Source organism: Heterodontus francisci, unplaced genomic scaffold (genome assembly GCF_036365525.1).
Source record: "Heterodontus francisci isolate sHetFra1 unplaced genomic scaffold, sHetFra1.hap1 HAP1_SCAFFOLD_140, whole genome shotgun sequence".
In the NCBI taxonomy this organism is placed as follows: Eukaryota; Metazoa; Chordata; class Chondrichthyes; order Heterodontiformes; family Heterodontidae; genus Heterodontus; species Heterodontus francisci.
The window spans coordinates 1,590,256-1,610,088 of record NW_027141745.1 but is presented as its reverse complement, the minus strand read 5'-3'; the positions used below and the strand labels follow the sequence as shown (position 1 = coordinate 1,610,088).

The 19,833-nt window shown below is 42.1% G+C and overlaps 1 protein-coding gene across 1 annotated transcript; it reads left to right on the top strand.

The window, feature by feature from the left end:
- Positions 1-1,193: 1,193 nt before the first annotated feature.
- LOC137364616 (scavenger receptor cysteine-rich type 1 protein M130-like) lies at positions 1,194-18,838 on the top strand. Its single transcript, XM_068027708.1, has 6 exons — positions 1,194-1,421; positions 8,909-9,223; positions 11,761-12,075; positions 16,507-16,821; positions 17,961-18,278; positions 18,531-18,838. Exons 2-6 carry the CDS (start codon positions 8,938-8,940, stop codon positions 18,836-18,838), a joined length of 1,542 nt encoding a protein of 513 aa, XP_067883809.1. The 5' UTR covers positions 1,194-1,421; positions 8,909-8,937.
- The last annotated feature ends 995 nt before the right edge of the window (positions 18,839-19,833 follow it).

Sequence of the window (19,833 nt, the reverse complement as noted above, 5' to 3'; positions counted from 1 at the left end):
GTAGCAAACTGGCTACAAAACGGTCAACAAAGTGTGGGTTAAAGGCAGTTATTCGGACTGACAAAAGGTGAGAAGTATTGTGTGACAATCCATGTCAATGCGTTGGCACTGTGCAAAAGCGTTCAATTGTTTGGTCCATTCCGAAGATTACGGCACACAACATTGAGAAGCGGCTGAGCACACTGCACAAAGCAAAAGTTAAGGGCCCGGTAACACCCCAGCTGTAGTGCTGAAGATGAGTGCTCTAAAACTAGAGACAACTCTCGCCAAGCTGATCCAGTACAGTTACAGCAGTTGCAGCACTAGGATTCAACTGATATGGTGTAAAGTTGCGCAGTTACACACTGCCTAGAAAAGTAGGGAAACTCTGACTCGTTAGCACCCAATCAACCTACTCCCAATCAACACCCAATCTTTCCTTGTGCTGGGTGTGACTCCCCTTTCAACGTATCTCTCATAAACAAACCTCAATCTTTTTTTGTATTTTCTCGAGCTTTGTGAATCTGTATTGCTATTTTATTGATTTTTATATCTGTACCCCTAAGTCCCATTGCTCCTCGATGCAATTTAAGTTTTCATTGTCCAAGGAATATGGGTTCTCACTCTTCCTACCCAAATGTGTCAGTGTACATTTATCTGCATTAAAATTCATTTACAATTTCGTTAACGTCAAGTATTTTTCTCACAATCTGCCTTTGTATTAACTATTGCTCCAAGTAGATGTCATTAGTGAATATTACAATTGTGCGTCCCTTTTCTGTATCGAAATCATTTATGTTAAATATGAACAACATTACTCTTAGCACCAGTTCTTGTCACAAAATACTTCTTGCCCAGTTCTAACTGCTGATACAGTGCATGTTTCTCAGTTACAGTGACGGCGACTGGGGAAGTTATAAATAAATAAAGGAATATTTTAAACATGATAGTTCTGTTACATTATAAGCAGCAGTGATACAGGAAATCCAGCATAATCGGTTTTGAACAGAATCTGAGAAGAATGTTGCCAGATCTGTGATTAATCAGATGCGTATTGAAATATAAATATTTGTATTATTGTGATTATTAACGTATTAAGCTAATTATGATATAATACGCTTATTCAGATCACAGATCTCCTAGACTAAAATCCGGAGACTCCCCATGCTCAGGCAGACTGGAGATCCAGTACGTTGAAACCTGGGGAACAGTGTGTGACCTTGACTGGGATTTGAAAGACGCCAATGTGGTCTGTCGTCAGCTTCAGTGTGGAGTCGCCGTGTCTGTGCCAAGATATGCCCATTTTGGAGAGGGCACTGGGCTCGTAGGGACTGATATCTTTGAATGCACTGGAAACAAATCCAGTTTATTGGACTGCCATCTTTTTCAAGGAACTCAGCAGGAGTGCAGCCACAGGAACGATGCCAGTGTGATCTGTTCCGGTGAGTGCAGACTTACTGAAAAGCAGACAACTTCCTGCTTAATGTTTGGAAAACTGAGGAAAGTGGCATTCCCATGTTGCTGTCTGAAAGGTTCATATCTAGACTAGTCATTATAGTTTACTATTACTTTAAAGGTCTGGTGTAACGTGATACAAAATACCCGCAATTACTGGTAAACAAGATGGTTCTAAATCTTAACATTTATTCTGCAAGAAGCAGAATTTTCGCAAGTTTGGTTACCACTGCACCGAATGTATATTTAGAATTGAATATTGGCTGCAACAGTTGGGAGTTGACTAAATGAATATGAACTGGCCTATTTCGATACTTTAATTTGAACACCACGAATGATCCGACATTACAATAGCCTTCTGACCCTCCCTGACCACGTTATTATTCTTATCATACAACATTGAAACAGGTCCTTCGGCCCACCGAGTCTCTGCCGACCAACAACCACCCATTTATACTAATCCTACATTACCTACCATTCTCCGAGCACCTACCCACATTGGGGGTAATTTACAATGGTCAACTTACTTTCGAACTGCAAGTCTTTCGCGGTGGGATGAAACCAGAGCACGAGGCAGAATTCCACGCATTCACAGGGAGAACGTGCAAACTCCGCACAGACAGCACCCAGAACAGAACCCAGGTCAATGGTGCTGTGATGCTAACCACTGCGCCACTGTGCCCACGTGAACACTTACTGAACGGCAGGGTATAAAAGAGCGGCTGTACTCCAGCACTGCTCGGTGCAATCAGGCCAGAAGTGAAAGATTACAAAGTTATTTTATAGAATGTGTGCATTTTACCCGCTAAATATGACAGGATCGGACACATATCCACATTATCAGTACAGAGCTTTCAGTTGCACCAGCCTGTTCGATCATTCAGTTAGATCATACCTGATATGCTCTTCAAGTCTCTTTACCTGACTTTGAACCAGATTCCTTGATACTCCGAGCTTCCAAAAATCTATCAATATTAGTCTTGAACATTTAGATTAGATGTAACATCCACAGCTCTTTACTTTGGACGTTGTGAGGGAATGTTCCAGATTGCCGCTGTTGTTATAGAAAAATGTGTTTCCTAATTGTTCTTTGAGGCCCAACTATCTTCTGGTGCTTCGTCAGTTACCTTTCCACCATCAAAATGTCAGAAGTTGGGCTTTTTGCTGAGAATTGCATGGTCTTTAGTTCCATTCACAATTCCTTGGATTAAGAAACAGTTCATGCCCAATTACATCAAGAATCCGGACATTATTTAGACTTGGGCTGATAGGTAGAAAGTAACACACTCACCACCTCCGTGTCAGGTAATGACTATTTCCAACAAGAGAGACAATATCATCTCCCCTAGCTATTATAATCAGTGAATTCACTACCACCATCAAATCCTACTGGGTGTTGTCATTGACAAGAAACTGAACTGGACCATTCACAATAATGTAGTGGCGAGTGGAGCAGGTCAGATGATCGGCATTCTGAGGCAAGTAGCTCACCTGCAGAATTCCCAAAGACTTTCCAGCAGCTGGAAGACATAGGCTGGGAATGTGAAAGGACATGACTCTTATAAATTTCAGGGAACCCAGCCACAGTTTGTGTAATCCTTCTTCATAATGAGGGGAGGCACTGGTGTGGTGCTAATGTCACTGGACTAGCAATCCAGAGTTCCAGGCTAATTCTGGAGACGCTGGTTCAATTCCCACCATCGCAGCTCGTGGAATTTAAATTCAGTTAATAAATCTGGAATTAAAAACTAGTCTCAGTAATGGCAACCATAAAACCATTGTCGATTGTTATTTAAAAAAAAATCTTGTTTAGTCATATCCTTAGGGGATGAAATCTGCCATTGTTACTTGGTCTGGCCTTCCTGTGACCAGAGACCTACAGCAATGCTGTTGACTCTTAACTGTCCTCTTACATAGCCCAGTTGTGAAAGGTAACGAGGCATGAACAATGAATGCTGGCCTTGCCTGCGACACCCACATCAAATGAATGAATAAAAAACAGAAACGTTTGAAGCCAAAGAATCATTCTAGCATATTTTATGCTGCACACTCTCCTTGGTCAACATAGCCTTCCCAACGCATATTGCCCATAGCTTAACATTGCACCAGATGGGGCCTGACCAGTTTTTTTAGCTGTAGCATCATTTCTACCCCCTTGTATTCCATTCCACTAGATATAAAGCACAGCATTCCATTGGCTGTTTTGCTTTCCGTTCCTGTACTTGCCCATGACCCTGAAGTCTCTTTTCCCTGTGCTGCGTCCGGCTTTTCACCATTTAGAAAGTACTGTAATCTTTTTAAGTCCAAATTGGACACCTCACACTCACCAATATTGAAATAGTCATGGAATTTTTTTTTTGTTAAGTTATGTTTAAAATATACATGATTACAATATGGCTGATGGTTTCTTTCAATGGCAATACTGAGTATGTCAATTATGTGTGGCTTTCTATTCAGTCATCTAAATCATTAATAAATATGGTGAATAGTTGAGGTTCCTGTGGGACGGCGCCATCACATCCTGCCAGTTAGAGGATCTGCCCATTATCCCTGCTGTCTATCTCCTGTCACGAAACTAACGTCCTAAGTAGGTCAATAATTTTCCCTAAATTCTATGAGCTTCAACTTTAGCCAACAATCAGTTACGAGGGATTTTGTTGAGTGCTTTCTGGAAGTTCATCTGAATAACATCCATTGAAGTTCCCCTGTCCTCTACTTTAGTTACCTCCACAAAATATTTGATCAGGTTCATCAAGCATGATCTACCTTTTACAAATCCACGCTGGCTCTCTCTGATTAGCTGTAACTTTTCAAGGTGATCAGATACTCCATCTTTAAATGTACACTCTAGCAATTTCCTGACAACTGCTGTTCGGCTAACCAGTCCATAATTCCCTCGGTTCACTCGATAACCTTCTTTAAATAGCAGTGTGACAATTGCAATTTTCTAATTGCTGACCCAGCAGTTTGCTCTCCATCATTAACAAAGTGATGGAAGGTGTTGTTTACAGCGCTATCAAGCAGTACTTACCAATAAACTACTCACTGACGCTCAGTTTGTGTTTGTTCAGACCACTCAGCTTCAGACCTCATCGCACCTTTTGTACAAACATGTATGATACAGCTGTATTCCAGCTGAGAGTGACTGCCCTGAATGTCAGGGCAGCATTTGGCCGACTGCGGCAACAAAAAACCTTAATAAAAGTTGTGTCCATGCAAATACTGATGCAAAGTAATTATGTATAATTCCTGCCATTTCCTTATTTTCATTTATAATATCACAACTGTCATTGTAATGAGACCACATTGCTTTTAATGACAATATATTTCTGATGTTATTGTAAAAGTTTTGTAGCTCTTGCGGTCTGTTTTGTCATCCTTTTCTATTCTTTGTATCTTTGCCATTCACGAAGATCTGTGCATTTATTTTTTGCATTTTTGCATGTTCTTGGTCTCTTTTATATTATGATGTTACTGTGTCTTGCATGCCAGTCCATAACAGATGAGGTTGAGTTTGGAATTGGACCATTCAATGCGGTGGTCTTGAAGTTGAGCTTGCTTGATGGCAAGCTTGTCCCATTCACTGTGTCAGGGACGCTGTGGAGAGCGATAAACACCATATTGTCCCTCTAACAGTGACCTGCTCCTCAGTAAATATCAGGCTTCCTCTACTCAAGAAACGCACCATCACCTACTGTGCAGCCAACATACCACGACCAGAACAGCAGTATGGATTGACTTGCCACGATGCACAATAGCTGACCAATCAGTGACAAGAACAATGGCGTGCACTGTCTTATCATGGAATATAATTAAATGACCATTACAGCCAGAGCAGGAACATGTAATGACCTATCACTGGTATGATTCTGCCCACATTTCCGTTCTGCACTACATATAAACCGACAGCTTCCACTAGTTCCAATTATTTCTCCAGTATTTCTGATAGTATTTCTAACAACTCTTTTTTCAAGAAAGCAACCACTGTTTTCAGCGCAAATGCATGTAACGTAAAACCGTAAATTGGTTTTCCTCAAATGTTGCATCTTTCAGTATTCCCTTCCCCTGTAGTGCCTAGATATGCTACAATTACAACTGTGCTGTACCCCCTCACCCCGCCACCCACCAGCCTCCCCTCACCCAGTTACTAGATTAAGGTTCCTGTAACAACCCTATTTATCCTTTATTCTAGGACCCTGATCCCAACCGGATTCAGGTGAATCGCATTCCAACACAGCAGTTCTTTAATATCCCAGTACAGGTGCCAGGGTCCCATGAAATGTAACACCTCTTTCCAACAACATAACCTTCAACTACGTGTTCATCTCCCGAATCGTTTCTTTTCCGATGTCAATGTGCAAGCGGCTTGCAAAATAATCTAGAGATTATAATCCTTGAGATATTCTTTTATATTTCAGCTCCTGGTACTCTCTGAAAATAACCTCTTGCCTACTCTTTCCTATGCTGTTGGTCCCTACATGGTCCACAACGACTAGATATTTCCACTGTATTCTTGCAATCTGATCTGAGATATCCCTCACTTCGCACAAGTTGGGCAAATATTGTGTGGGACTCTTAATGCCCTAATTATTGAATCACTTAAAAGTATCACATTATGCTCCACTCCTCCTCCTTTTGAACAGCTTCCTATCCCAATATATCATGCTCAACATTCTGGCTGTTCTTCTGACAGTCTTCATCCTTATCCTCACAAATAGCCAGTACATTGTTCCTGTTGGATAGATTCACTTTCTGCATATCCTCGTTCTCCATTACATTTGGAGTTCAATTACTGTGCACTATGAGCTGCAACAAACTCATTCTGATCCTACCGCTCTCCACAAGGTGTGACTGAAATCTGCAGCAAACTGTCCAATACTCCTATAATAAAAGCAAAATAATGCGGATGCTGGAAATCTGAAATAAGAACAAGAAATGCTGTGAATCACTCAGCAGGTCTGGCAGCATCTGTGGAAAGAGAAGCAGAGTTAACGTTTCGGGTCAGTGACCCTTCTTCGGAATTGACAAATATTAGAAAAGTCACAGATTATAAGCAATTGAGGTGGGGGTGGGGCAAGAGATAACAAAGGAGAAGGTGTAGATTGGACCAGGCCACATAGCTGACCAAAAGGTCACGGAGCAAAGGCAAACAACATGTTAATGGAGTGTTGAAAGACAATCTGTACTAATGCTTTGTCTTTCAACACACCATTAACATATTGTTTGCCTTTGCTCCGTGACCTTTTGGTCAGCTATGTGGCCTGGTCCAATCTACACCTTCTCCTTTGTTATCTCTTGCCCCACCCCCACCTCACTTGCTTATAATCTGTGACTTTTCTAATATTTGTCAATTCCGAAGAAAGGTCACTGACCCAAAACGTAAACTCTGCTTCTCTTTCCACAGATGCTGCCAGACTTGCTGAGTGATTCCAGCATTTCTTGTTTTTATGTCCAATACTCCTCTTACTCCCGCTGGATTTTCTCCAATTGCCACAGCAGCTCTATGACCCTGAGCCAGAGAGTTTCTAGGTGGAGACATCTACTACAGACATGTTCTCTCGGGACAGTTCAGTTACCCACAAATTCCTATATCCAGAGAAAAAACTGCTGTGCCAGAACTTAGTCTGTCTTTATTTTAGAGGTAAAATTATGTGCAGTTGCTTTTTAGCTTGAAAGCTACTTTACTGGTTAGCTAACGCCAAAACACTAAGCACTCACCAATTAACTTAATACATATTTGCAACTTACCCACACCCTGTCATACGCTGACAGAACAATTGCTTCACTGAATGAGTTTTCCCCTCTATTTGCCTGGTGTCTGCCTCTTTCAATAGGCTCTGCTGCTGCTGGCTGTGGTGCTGTTTTAAATCGGTGACTCCACTCACTTACTCAAGCTTAACAGACAAAACAAAGCACCTCCATCCAACCCCAGGCCCTCTACTCTCTGGGAAGACATGGACAGCAGGTGGATGGGAACACCACCACCTGCAAGTTTCCCTCCAAGGCAAACACCATCCTGACTTGGAACTATATCACCATTCCTTCCCTGTCGCTGGGTCAAAATCATGGAACTCCCTTCTGTGGGTGGAGCGAGAGCCCTTGGACAGCAGCGGTAGAAGAAGACGGCTTACCACCATCGTTGCCACGACAATTAGGGATGGATAGTAAATGCCAGCCTCGCCAACACCCCATCCCCTGTGAAAGAATTTTTACAAAATTCCCCCTCTGCACCTAATTCTTACTCTTAGCAAATTCCAATTTCCAAACGTTGTTCCTAATGAATTCAATCAACATTGTGAACAATGGTTACTCTCTGTGCCTTACCAGAAGTTTAATCTCATCGGTCTTTTCAAGAACATTCAAGTTGCAACGGTATAGACAGTTTCCAGCTCACAGTAATTATCTCCATTCGGACAATCACAGCTGATTGATTACTTACTACCAACCTGACTTGCACTGTTAACTGCTGATAGTGAACTGCCTTGCAACTTTTTTTGAATTTCAAGTTAAATTCTAAATGTCAAGGCTAAAGTTCAGTCTTACCCAAAAATTGCCACATTCTAAAGTTCCACTCTGTTTACAACAGATGCAGCTAAAGGTACAAATTATGCTTGCACACTTTGCCTTAACTCTAACTACCTTACAGCGTTGCAGAAGAACATTCCGTATGCGGACAAGTGCATTTCAAAATGAAGGGCCTGACAACGGTTTCAAGGGCAAATAGCGTTGAGCAATAACTGCCACATCTGCCAGAGATGCCCACATCCCTCATAAAGAAAAGCAGCTCCTAAATGGCCTTGTTTTATATTCGTTCTTCTAGTCTTCTGCAGCTCATCTATCAAACCCCTTAAAAATTCTAAACAAATCAACTAGATAAGCTGTACTTCTTCTCAACTCAATCTACGACAAACAAAGTTTATGCAACTTGCCTTCAGAATGTAACGCTTTAAGCATTGTTCTCATTCTAGTGACTCTGTCATGCACCACCTCCAAAGCCAATGGTTTTGTGAAGTGCGGTGCCCAAAAGCGACAACAGATACAACAGAAACATCACATCCTTCTGAGTTTTATATTCCAAGACAAAAGAGATAGAGACCAACAATCGATTAGCGTTTGCAAGAAGACCTGTTAATTGTTGAGTGTTCAGCCAACTTCTTCACGAGGCCCTGTAGTAAGTATTGCGATGAAAGGACACAGACCTGAAACATAACTCTCTTGCTCTCTCCACAGATACTGCTAGCCCTGCTCAGTATTTCCAGCATTTTCTGTTTTATTTCAGATTTCCAACATCCGTAGTATTTTGCTTTTGATCTGCTGTGGTAATTTTAATTGTTTTGAATAGATAATTTGTGTAAAGTATGGATAGATGATCGTGGTAGATAAGATTCAACTTTTTTACCCATTCCCTATTTTGCTGTTTCTCTGCGGAGAATGATTTATAAATTACTTGGATCTGGATTTGTTTCCAATACAGGGAAATATGGACCTCGATTGGTTGATGGGATGAACAGATGCTCTGGCCGGGTGGAGGTGCTACATGGAGACCAGTGGTGGACGCTGTGTGACCTTTACTTTGATATGGAAGACGCCAACGTGGTCTGTGAGCACCTTCAGTGTGGGGCAGTAAACTCAATCCCGAGAGGAGCTCACTTTGGAAAGGGAACCGGTCCAGTGTGGAAGGAAAATTACAGGTGTCGGGGGAACGAGACACGATTGTGGGATTGTCCTGTTTCATCCTGGGAACAGTTTAGCTGCTCACATGAAAATGATGCCAGTGTCATCTGTACTGGTGAGTCATCTCAGTCAATTGAACTGAAATACACCAACTGTTCCACTGTCAAGCATCATTGACTATTTCCACAGGTCGCTGATTCACTAGTTTTTCTGATCGCATGCTTCCTTTGACACTAAGATCCAAAGATGTGTTTGTGGGTTTATTAGAAATTACAAATGAATCCAAGAGTTTCAGTCCAATAAACATTGAATACATACAATGTCCAGTTGTTAGTAATTCTCGTCATATAATATCTCTTTCAGGGTAAATCTGGGGCATTATTCAAGGGCTATAGAATCAGCAAGATGCTCTCAGCACCACTGCCATAGAATGGAAATGTTGCTGGAGCATTGAAACTGTTATCAATGTTGGCAGTTAAAATATGAATTATCATGGAATTCTCTGCAAAGATCAGCTGCACAATAGAAAACACTGTGAACTTGTTTCCAGATAAGTAATGAGATAAATTTGAATTTCTATTACACCAAGTGCAATAAAATGATAGTGAGTAAAGTAACTCGTTATTTCACCAATGTGTTATTTCTTTGATTATTTAACAAACTTGATGTAAATTACAATTCTCCCAGTTTCCAGGATTACATTTATCCATCAATCAGCTTCCTCATATAACAGATTATCTGTTCAGTTATCAGATCCCTTTCCGTGGGACATTGCTCAAAACAAAAGGGCTCCCACGCTTCACAATTTAAAATATAGGTAATAAAAACAGTAAGTGCTGGAAATATTCAGCAGATCTGGCAGCATGTATGTTGAGAGAAACAGTATCGATCTTTCAGTTTGCGGATCTTCCATCAGAACATAGAGATTTAACAGTTTATAATGAAAGGGGAAAACAAGGAAAGAATGAAAGTTACCGTCTGTGATATGGAAGAAGACAGGAGAGATTAAATGGCAAAAGGGACAATGCAAGGCAAAACGATATGGAATGGGTCAAGTAAAAAGCACATTTATAGAGGTGGTCTACATTGGAAGGCAAAATATCGTCCCAAAAGAAGGAAAAGGGGGAGGGAATCAGACCTGAAATTGCTGAACACAGTGTTGAATCCAAACGCTGTAAAGAAGCTCGTGGGAAGATGAAGGGCTGTTTCTCAAACTTATGTTAACCTTCATTGGAATTGTGTAGGAGAAAGCGGAGGGAGAGTTCAGAGTGGGAGTGGAATAAAGAATGAAAATGACAGGCAACCAGAAGCTGAAGGTAAAGATTGCAGACTGAACAAAGGTGTTTTGCAAAGTAATCACTCAACTGTGTTTGGTCTCCCGATGTAAAGGAGACAGCATTATGATCTGTCAATACAGTAAATGCAGTGAAAGTACAAGTAATCGCTGTTTCACTTGGAAGAGGTGCTTGGAGGCTTGGATGGTGAGAAAGGTAGAGGTAACAGGGCAGTGGCAGCATCTCCTGCGCTTTCATGGAATGCTCCTGTGGGAAAGGGTGTTGAGAATGATTGAAGAGTGCATCAGGGTAGCACAGAGCGAATGGTCCCTTCAGAATGTTAAAAGTGGAGGGAAGGGGAAGATGTGCTTGCTCGTGGCATCACATTCAAGGTGGTAGAAATGGTGGAAGATCATCTATTGAGTATGGAAGCTGGTGGAATGGAAGGTGAGGAGAAGCAGAATCCTATCATGGTTCTGGGAGGGGGGAAAGGGAGAAAGCAGAAGTATGGAAAATGGAATGGACGTGCTTGAGGGCCCAATCAACCATGGTGGGTGGATGATGAGGTGAGGAGAGTCCTTGTTTGAGGAAAAAGGAAGACATATCTGGAAGCACTGGTATGGAAAGTTGCATCACCAGACAGATACAATGCAGATGGAGAAAGTGGAAGAATGTGATAGAGTCATTAGAGGAATCGGGGTGTGTGGAATCATAGACAAGGTAACTGTGAGGGTCACTGGAGGAACTCTTTATACTGGTTAATAGCCTATCCCCAAAATCAGAGACAGTGATGTTGAGGAAGGGAATGGAAGAGTTGAAGATGAACCATGTGAAGATAAGCAGGCGAAATTGGAAGAATCGTTGATGATATTTTCAGGTCCAGGGCGAGAGCAGGAAATATCAGTACATGTGGAGAGGGGAACGACCTTCAGTCCCTCGTGTCAGTCACCTGTCAGCATTAGTGACTACAAATCAAAAGTGTTTCATTGCTTGTGAGGTAATTTGAGACTTCATCGGATGCATTATGTCAACTTAAACTTGTCTGTTTCTCTCCATATGGAATAAAAGGAACTGTCATCTGTCAGGAGCCATTTAGAGCCCCTGCTCCTCCCTTCGGTCTCATCACTTATCAATAGGCGGTATTTGCCGCGCTCAACCACAGTTCATTTTACCTTTTTTGCTCAATTTAGTCAGTGCAAGATATGTCATGAAAATGTATTTACTGAGAAAACGTAATGGTGAAGAATATCTTCTGACAAGCCGTCTAAACAATGATGACAGAAACAGTAACCATTCAAATTAATAACGTTTCTGGTGGCAGTAAGTTATGAGATATTTTGCTTCAGTTTCATCATTCTCAATATGTTTCATATCGTAGATGAAAATTGGTCACTGAGGCTGACTAACGGGGCAAGCCATTGTGATGGGCGAGTGGAGATTTACTACACCGGCAGCTGGGGGAGATTGCAGGATAGACACTGGACCCTGAATGATGCCAACGTGGTCTGTACAAAGCTGGGCTGCGGTGAAGCGACAGCCAGTTATAACTATTCAAAGGATGGAAAGAGTGAAGGACCCATCTGGGTGAATGATGTCCAATGTGAAGGAAACGAATTGCAGCTCCAGAACTGCAGCTTATTCACATTGAATTCGTCTCTGACTGACAGTATGGATGTCGGGGTCCTGTGTGCAGGTGAACAAATTCTTCACCGTTTTTACAAAAACATAAAAGTGAAATGTCTAATCTGCTCAGAAAAGTGGTAATATAGGTCATTTGTTCCTGGGTGTCTCAAACCAGTAATTTCATTCAGGTAGTGGGGGTGAGGATGGTGGGCGGTGGGGGATCTGGGGCTGGATGGGAGTGGTGTGCAGAGAGAGAGAGGACACGGGCACAATTAAGCAACAAGAACTTTTTATGACATAACTTTCAGTAAACACCTACATTACAAAGAGATTATCAGGAGTGTAATCGGACAGAAAACTGACACAGAGCCAAACAAAGATGTTGGAGTGAGTGACTAAATTCTTTGGCAGAAGGTTGGATTTGAAGAGCCGGAGACACAGAGATATTTCGGGTGGAAATTCTGACCTGGGGGGTTAGATGGTTAAAGGCAAGACTGAAAGTTGTGGAGATGGAAGTGGGTGATGGACAAGAAGCTGGATTCAGAGAAAAGCAGAGCTCTTGAAATGATTCAGGCTGGAGGAAGTTATACTGATGGCAGGGGGAGAGCATAAAGGGTCTGAACATGAAGATCATAATTGAAAACTCGAGGCATTGGTGACAGGGAAACCAGTCTACATCAGTGAGTACAGTGGCGCTCCTGAGAGAGGCTTTATGTCGGACAGGCAACAATGCTTCGGATGAGCTGATGTTTATGGAGGGTGCAGGACGGGTGATGGCCCAGGAGAACATTAAAATAGTCGGTTCTGCAGGCAACAAAGCATGGGTGAGCATTTCTGCAGCATATGGGCTGAGGCAGGAATGGAGCTGAAGGATGATAGAGGTGAAAGATAACGGCCTTGTGATAAATAGAATATGGAATTGGAATCTCAGCTCTGGTATCAAATCCGGCGCCGAGCTTGCAATCAGTTCCATTGTACAGTATATAAGTGGAGGTAGCTGTGTGGGATTTGAGCTGGTGTAAGTTTCATAAGGACGTGTATAAAAGTAGACAGATGTTTCAGACTCGACGCTTGAAAGTTCCATTGTGCAGCATGTCAATGCGGGCGTATGTTCCAGGGATGTTGCATTATGCAGAATGTAAGTATGGACATATGCTTTGGGGCTGTTCCAACGAACATTTATTTACCAATGACAGAGTGGAACTTACAACATCTGAGATAGTTAATGATTCTGATTTGATACCGATTGTTTACAGTAAGTATTTGCTTCGGACACAGCGGAAATCAATGTATTCCAGCGTTTCACGTCAGAGGTTTACAGTGCCAAATGGTTATCACACACTCAGTCACTGGACACAGTGGAGTATTTCATCTTGTTCTTCAGTTAGGTAGATGTTCAGCTCCACCCAGCATTTATGTCCACCTACAGAAGCCATGTGCCTTCTCCTTGTCTTCTACTTCTCTATCTGATGGGTCACATCGCTGATTTTTATTCTCCAAAGTGCCTGACGCAATTAGTCCAATCATTTTTCTCCACGCCAGTTTAAATACTGGTTTGCTGCTCAACCAGAAGGTCTACACATCTGGAGTTCAATTGTACATCGGCATTTCCTGATCCTGTCCGATATTTTGCAGAGCGATCCTGTTTTCTACCCTCTTTGGTCCGGTCCAACAGTCATATATTGATATAATTAGTAGTTTAGTTCATTGATCTTTTACAGACAATAACAATTGCTAATGTGCCTCACAAGTTTTGTTTGCTCATTGAACATAATAGCACCAGCCTGTCTGGACAGAGAGGTCTGCATATTTTCTGTTCAGACATGCGGTTTACGTTTCTCAAATTACTCAAATATCTTCATTGTCAAAGGCAGATTCCCATCCTTGCAAAAGTAAGTGATTCTTTTATGCAATTAATATTAAATTGATCTATGATAATGTTATAGTCAACACAACCCTAGAACATAGTTCTTCACGAAGATACTGCATATTGTAAGGCTGATGTTCAAGCGTAGTACTTGTGGACGTTACATTCTCCAGTATGAAGTGAAAGAAATATATAGGGTGGATTAAACAAATTCTGGCCTTACCAGTGACACCCACATCCCCTGAAAGAATTAAATAAAAAAACAGAAAGGCACGGTGACATCTGGTGAACTATCTGGTAATATAGTCCTGAATGGATCAATTGCATAAAGCATCATCGGGTCCTACTGTTCTTCACTAAAACCACGCGTTAGTCAAAGATCATCCAGGAAGGCAAAGAAAACGCAAAGCATATCTTCTCTATCACAAATGTTCCTCCTGAACCACTCCCCTGCCTCGTCCACCCTCAACTCCAAAAATAAGTGAGAGGAGCTCGTGGAATTTATTTTACAAAGTTCAAAAATGTCTGTCTATACGCCTTCCACTGCTTCCCTTTCTTCCCCAACCCACCAGGCCTAACTTCCTTTCAATTCCCCACCCCCACCCCATACCATCACCCTGATTTGGCATTTCTTGTTTCTCTCCTAGAGTCCTTCACGCTCTCTCTGTATCTGTGCTGTTGCTGAAATCCACATATTGCTGCCTACACCTTATTTCTACTAAACTACCGAACACACACATTCACTTCCTGGTCCCCATGTTAGCTGAAAATATTAACGATTCTCTCTCTCTCTCTCTCTCTCTCTTTCTCTTCATTTTCAGCCCCATGTCCTTCAAATCAGCAGTCATCACACCTCCCCTCAAAAAGGAGCCATTGAACACCTGTCCATGCAAATTACTGCCCCGGCTCCAACTGTTCATACCTCACCAAAGTCTTTGAATGTGTTGACGCCACCCAAATCCATGCTCATCTTTTATGGAGTTGCATGTTTCAATTTCTCAAATCAGATTTCTATCCACACCACAGGACCAAAACACCTCTTACCAAAATCACAAATGACCTCCTAAGTGATTGTAACAAATATAACCGGTGCCTTCTGCTCATTCTTGACTTGCATACAGCTTTTGATATGAGTGATCATGAAATTCTGCTCCAAGCCCTCTCCATTAACACCCGGCTGGTTCCAGTCTTATCTACACGGTCATAGTCAGAAAGTTATCTGCAATGGCTTCTCTTCCCGCTCCTGCAAAGTCGCCTATAGTGTCACCAAAGGATCTATCCTTCGACAACTCATTTCTCATTTACATGCTGCCTTTCAGTGACATCCGCAAACACAGCCTCAGTTTCCACATATAACTCACAGTATCCAACTCGACCTCACATCCAACTCTCGTGATCCCTCCACAGCCTGTACACTGTCAGAATTCCAGTCTGGCTTTCAGTACTGCATCAGCAAAAAATTCCTCCAACTCAGTATTGAAAAGATACAAGCCATCAGTCCCCATCGCATCTCTTCCCTTGCCACAAACTCCATTCTTTTCCATACCAACAGTGTGCTACTCAGCCAGACTGCTTGTGACCTTTGTATTATATTTGACCCCGAGGTGAGTTATCTATCACATATCCATACCATGATTAACACTGTCTATTTTCACCTCCATAACATCACCCTACTTTGCCTTATCTAGTATTGTCGATTGCTTTGTTCCCTCTAAGCTCGATGATTCTAATGCACTCCTGGCTGGCTTCCCTAGTTACAACCTCTGCAAAATCTGATGTCTCGACCATGTGCCACTTAGCCATCTGCCCTGTGCTGACTGACCGACATTGTTCAGCAATGCCCGATTTTAAAATTCTCATCCCTATTTTCAAATCCCTTCTTGACCTCACAGCTCCTGTCTTTGCAATCGGTTCCAGTCTGACAGCTCTTAGTTCTGTCTTCTTGAGCAATCCTGAGTTTAATAGCACAGCATCTTCGGCCGTGTCTCTAGCTGCGGAGGTGATACGCTGCAGAATTAATTCCTTAAATCTCTCTGCCTGGCAACCACTCTTTCCTGCTTTAAGACGCCCCATAAAAACTAACTCTTTGACTTAGCTTTTGGTCATCTGACCTAAATATATTCTTAGGTGTTCCATGTTAAAATTTCTTTGACATCACTCCTGGATCGTGCCTTGAGATGTTTTATCACAATCACGGCGCTAGATAAATGCAATTCACTTGTTATTCGATATAAAGGAAATAGGAGATGGCAGTAAATGTCCGTCCAAGGTACCAAATAAGGGCAACATACATGGACCAGGAACAGATACAGTTATCGTACATGAGTATAAATTGACTGTTAATCATGTGAGTGATTTCCTGTACAACAACGCACATAATGTTTAAAACATAAAAGGGGAACTGGAGACCATAACTTGTCAAAGCCAGATGTAGAAGGTTAACTGAACCATTTCTGTTCTTTACAATCAATGTAAGAAGTAAGTGTAAACAATTCAGTTGAAAAGTTTTATTTACCTGTCAACGGCACATTTAACTAGTTCTTTTTTTCAGCTGGTGATGGTACAATGAGTTGTATTGAGTGATGAGGTGAATGTGTATTGAAAGCATAATCCTCCTGTACTATTGTCCAACAGAACACGCGCAGTTAAGGCTGTCTGACGGTGGAAGCCCATGTACTGGCCGAGTGGAGATTTATCACAATGGGACCTGGGGCTCAGTTTGCGATGATTCCTGGGATCTGGCGGACGCTGACGTGGTTTGCAAACAGCTGGGTTGTGGAAAGGCATTGGACATGGCACTTCCTACATCTTGTGGACCAGGCTCAGGGCCAGTTTGGTTGGATGAACTGAAGTGTTCCGGTAACGAATCATTTCTCTGGGAATGTCCCTCAGCATCGTGGGGTAACCACGACTGTTCTCATAAGGAAGATGTGAGGATCATGTGTTCAGGTAAGGGTGCTTCCATATACCCATTTTCCGTAGTGTTGTGCACGTGGCTTCACAGGGAAGATATTACATCGAACGATATGCAACGGACAGCACAGAATCTGGCCATTCGGCATAACCGGTCAATGTGGTGTTTATGTTGCCCACGAGTATCACCCCACATTACTGCATCTAACCCTCTTTGCATATCCACCTACTTCTTTTTCCGTCATGTACCAATACAGCTTTACCTGAAAGGCATCAGTTCTAATCACCTCAACAATTGCATGTGTTCGGAATTCAAAATTCAAACCACTCCCTGGGTAAAAATAAAAAACTTCTTCTGAATTTCTTATTAGATGTATTCATTATTATCCTATATTTATGATCACTAGCTTCGATCTCTGTCAGTTAACTGGTGATTAGTGTCTCTTATCCCGAGATCTCTTTGCTGCTCGACATCATTTTCACTCTTATTTTGCATGAAGTACGTGGCCTCCTTATTCTTCCTATCAGCACTGACCACCTTAGGCTTATCTGTATTCAACTCATTTGGCAATTGTATGCCCATTCGACCTGCTTATTAACGTATTCCCATATTTTGTCTGTCTTACTTAGTAAGTCCCCAAATTGCTGTCATCTTAAATTTTGAAATGATGTCTCCCTTGTCTAAATCCAAATCTTTCATGTAAATATTAAGCAGCAATAATCCCAGCCCTGTGTAACACCACTTCCCACCTTCCGCCATTCCAGGTTACCAGCTTTAACAATGACAGTGTGCTTTGCAGCTAGTTTTCTCCCATTCTTCCACTGATCTCTTGACTCCAAATGCTCTGTCTCCAGTCATGATCCTGCTATATGCTACCTTGTCAGAGGCCTTTTGGAAAAAAAAAGAACATGCATATTGCGTCGACTGAATTATCACCATTATCTTTCTGTAATTACTTCAAAGCATTCAATAACGTTGTTTGTCCTTCTGTTGCGAAATCTATGTTGATTATTCTTTATTACATTATGGGCTGTCGGTGTATTTCTGTCACTTTTCTGAAATACGTACTGGCAATCAGTGAACACAACCGGTGCAGCATGTGTTGAGTTGTGCAGTATGAACATACAACGAGTTATCAATCTAACTATCCGGATATTTCTTGTGTCATTGACAGAGCACAAAGAGCTGCGGCTGGTGAATGGGAAGCATCGCTGTGAGGGGCGAGTGGAAGTGTTCTACAATGGCACCTGGGGAACAGTGTGCTCGGATACACTTGATAGAGCTGATGCAGAAGTAAACTGTAAACAGTTAGAGTGCGGTCCCCTCAGTTCTATCGATTATTCCGCTCAGTCATTCGGAGCAGGATCCGGACCCATTTGGCTCGATCGAATCGAGTGTATTTCACACGAATCGTTCCTTTGGCACTGTCAAACAAAACCGTGGGGTAAACACAACTGTGAACACAGGGAGGATGCTGGCGTTGTTTGTTCAGGTAACACAACAAACCTCTCAATGTGCCAGTGTCATTTAAAACATTGGTGTCTGATACAGTCAGCATGTTTCTCTTCTAAACAGAAGCAAAAGTAACTAAGGAGCAGCTCCACAGATCAAAGGACTGCATTCGAGAATATGATTGTTAACGTGTGCTTTCACCAGGTGCTACTTCCTCTTCATTATACCAACTATCTGACTTGTACTCCTGTCTTATACTACATCAATAATAATAATTGATTCTCTTTGACAGATTCGGGACAATGGTTGCTCCTGTTTGGAGGTAACACCAACTGCTCCGGGAGAGTGGAGATATTGTGCAATAACAGCTGGGGCACGGTGTGTGATGACTCCTGGGACATGGCCGATGCCAATGTTGTCTGCAGACAGCTGGATTTTGGTCACGCTCTATTGGCGCCAGGAGGTGCTACTTTTTCCCAGGGTGACGGTGTTATCTGGCTGGATGAGGTGAAGTGCACTGGAAGCGAATCTTTCTGGCCGACTGTCCTTCCTCATCGCCGGCTCAATCTGACTGCGATCATAAGGAAGATGCCAGTGTGATTTGTTCTGGTGAGGGTGGCAGGGTTTGGAGAGTGGGGTTAGGGTTCCTTGTATGGCTAAATTGACTCATTAATTCGGGAAATTAAAAACAGTATTTATCGTTTAAATGGAAAGTGCTGAAATGTCATCTTCCTGAACGTTTTGTACAATATATTCCACATGGCTCGATGTGCCTCCAAATGCTTTCCCATCCACATCTGCAGGTACTTACCATTATTACTATTCCAGCTCGTGTTAGGGTTTGCATTCGTTGAATTGCTATTGTTGTCACTGTCTGAAGATACTATGAGCACGTTCTCACTGACGGGAACATTTGTTTTCCTCACCGCATATTTCAAATGATCCATTTGAAATTCTGCTAATCCCAGTCTCTGGCTGTACCTGAACTGCCCTGTACTCATCAGAAACGTGGGGGCACTGTCTCTGTAATTTAGGTTGGCTCACACTTTCCTCTTGTGCAATGTACAACACACAAACTGGGGAATCTTCAGCCAGACTCATTGCCCGGACGCAATAGATATAATTATTAAATACGTACTGTAAATACTGTATCATGCAAGCCAGACTGTGTCTGTGTTAAACCTTTCTGCATTGTTGTCATTAAGAACAGGGATATAATACTACTTCCATCCTAGTTGCGGTCTTCTTCGGAGTTCTGCTAATCTGTGTGTTGATCTCACTGATGGTGATTATACAGAAAACGTCAATCAGAAGAGGTGCGGCTTATATCTTACCGCGGATCCAACACAAAATCCCAGATATTGTGTCATATACTTGCCAAACTCTATGTCCATTGCAGCTTTCTGTGGACTGTCAAGTGGCCTTCTTGGAAATACATTGTATTTCTTTCTGTTTTTTGCTGACTTTCTCCATTCAATGTGCTGCGGAATTAGTAAAATCTGACATTTAAAAGGGAGAGTGATTTGAAGTGTCTACATTCACTGAAGAGTTGAGCACATAATACATGAAACTTTGGAAGAATTTACTTCTTGTAA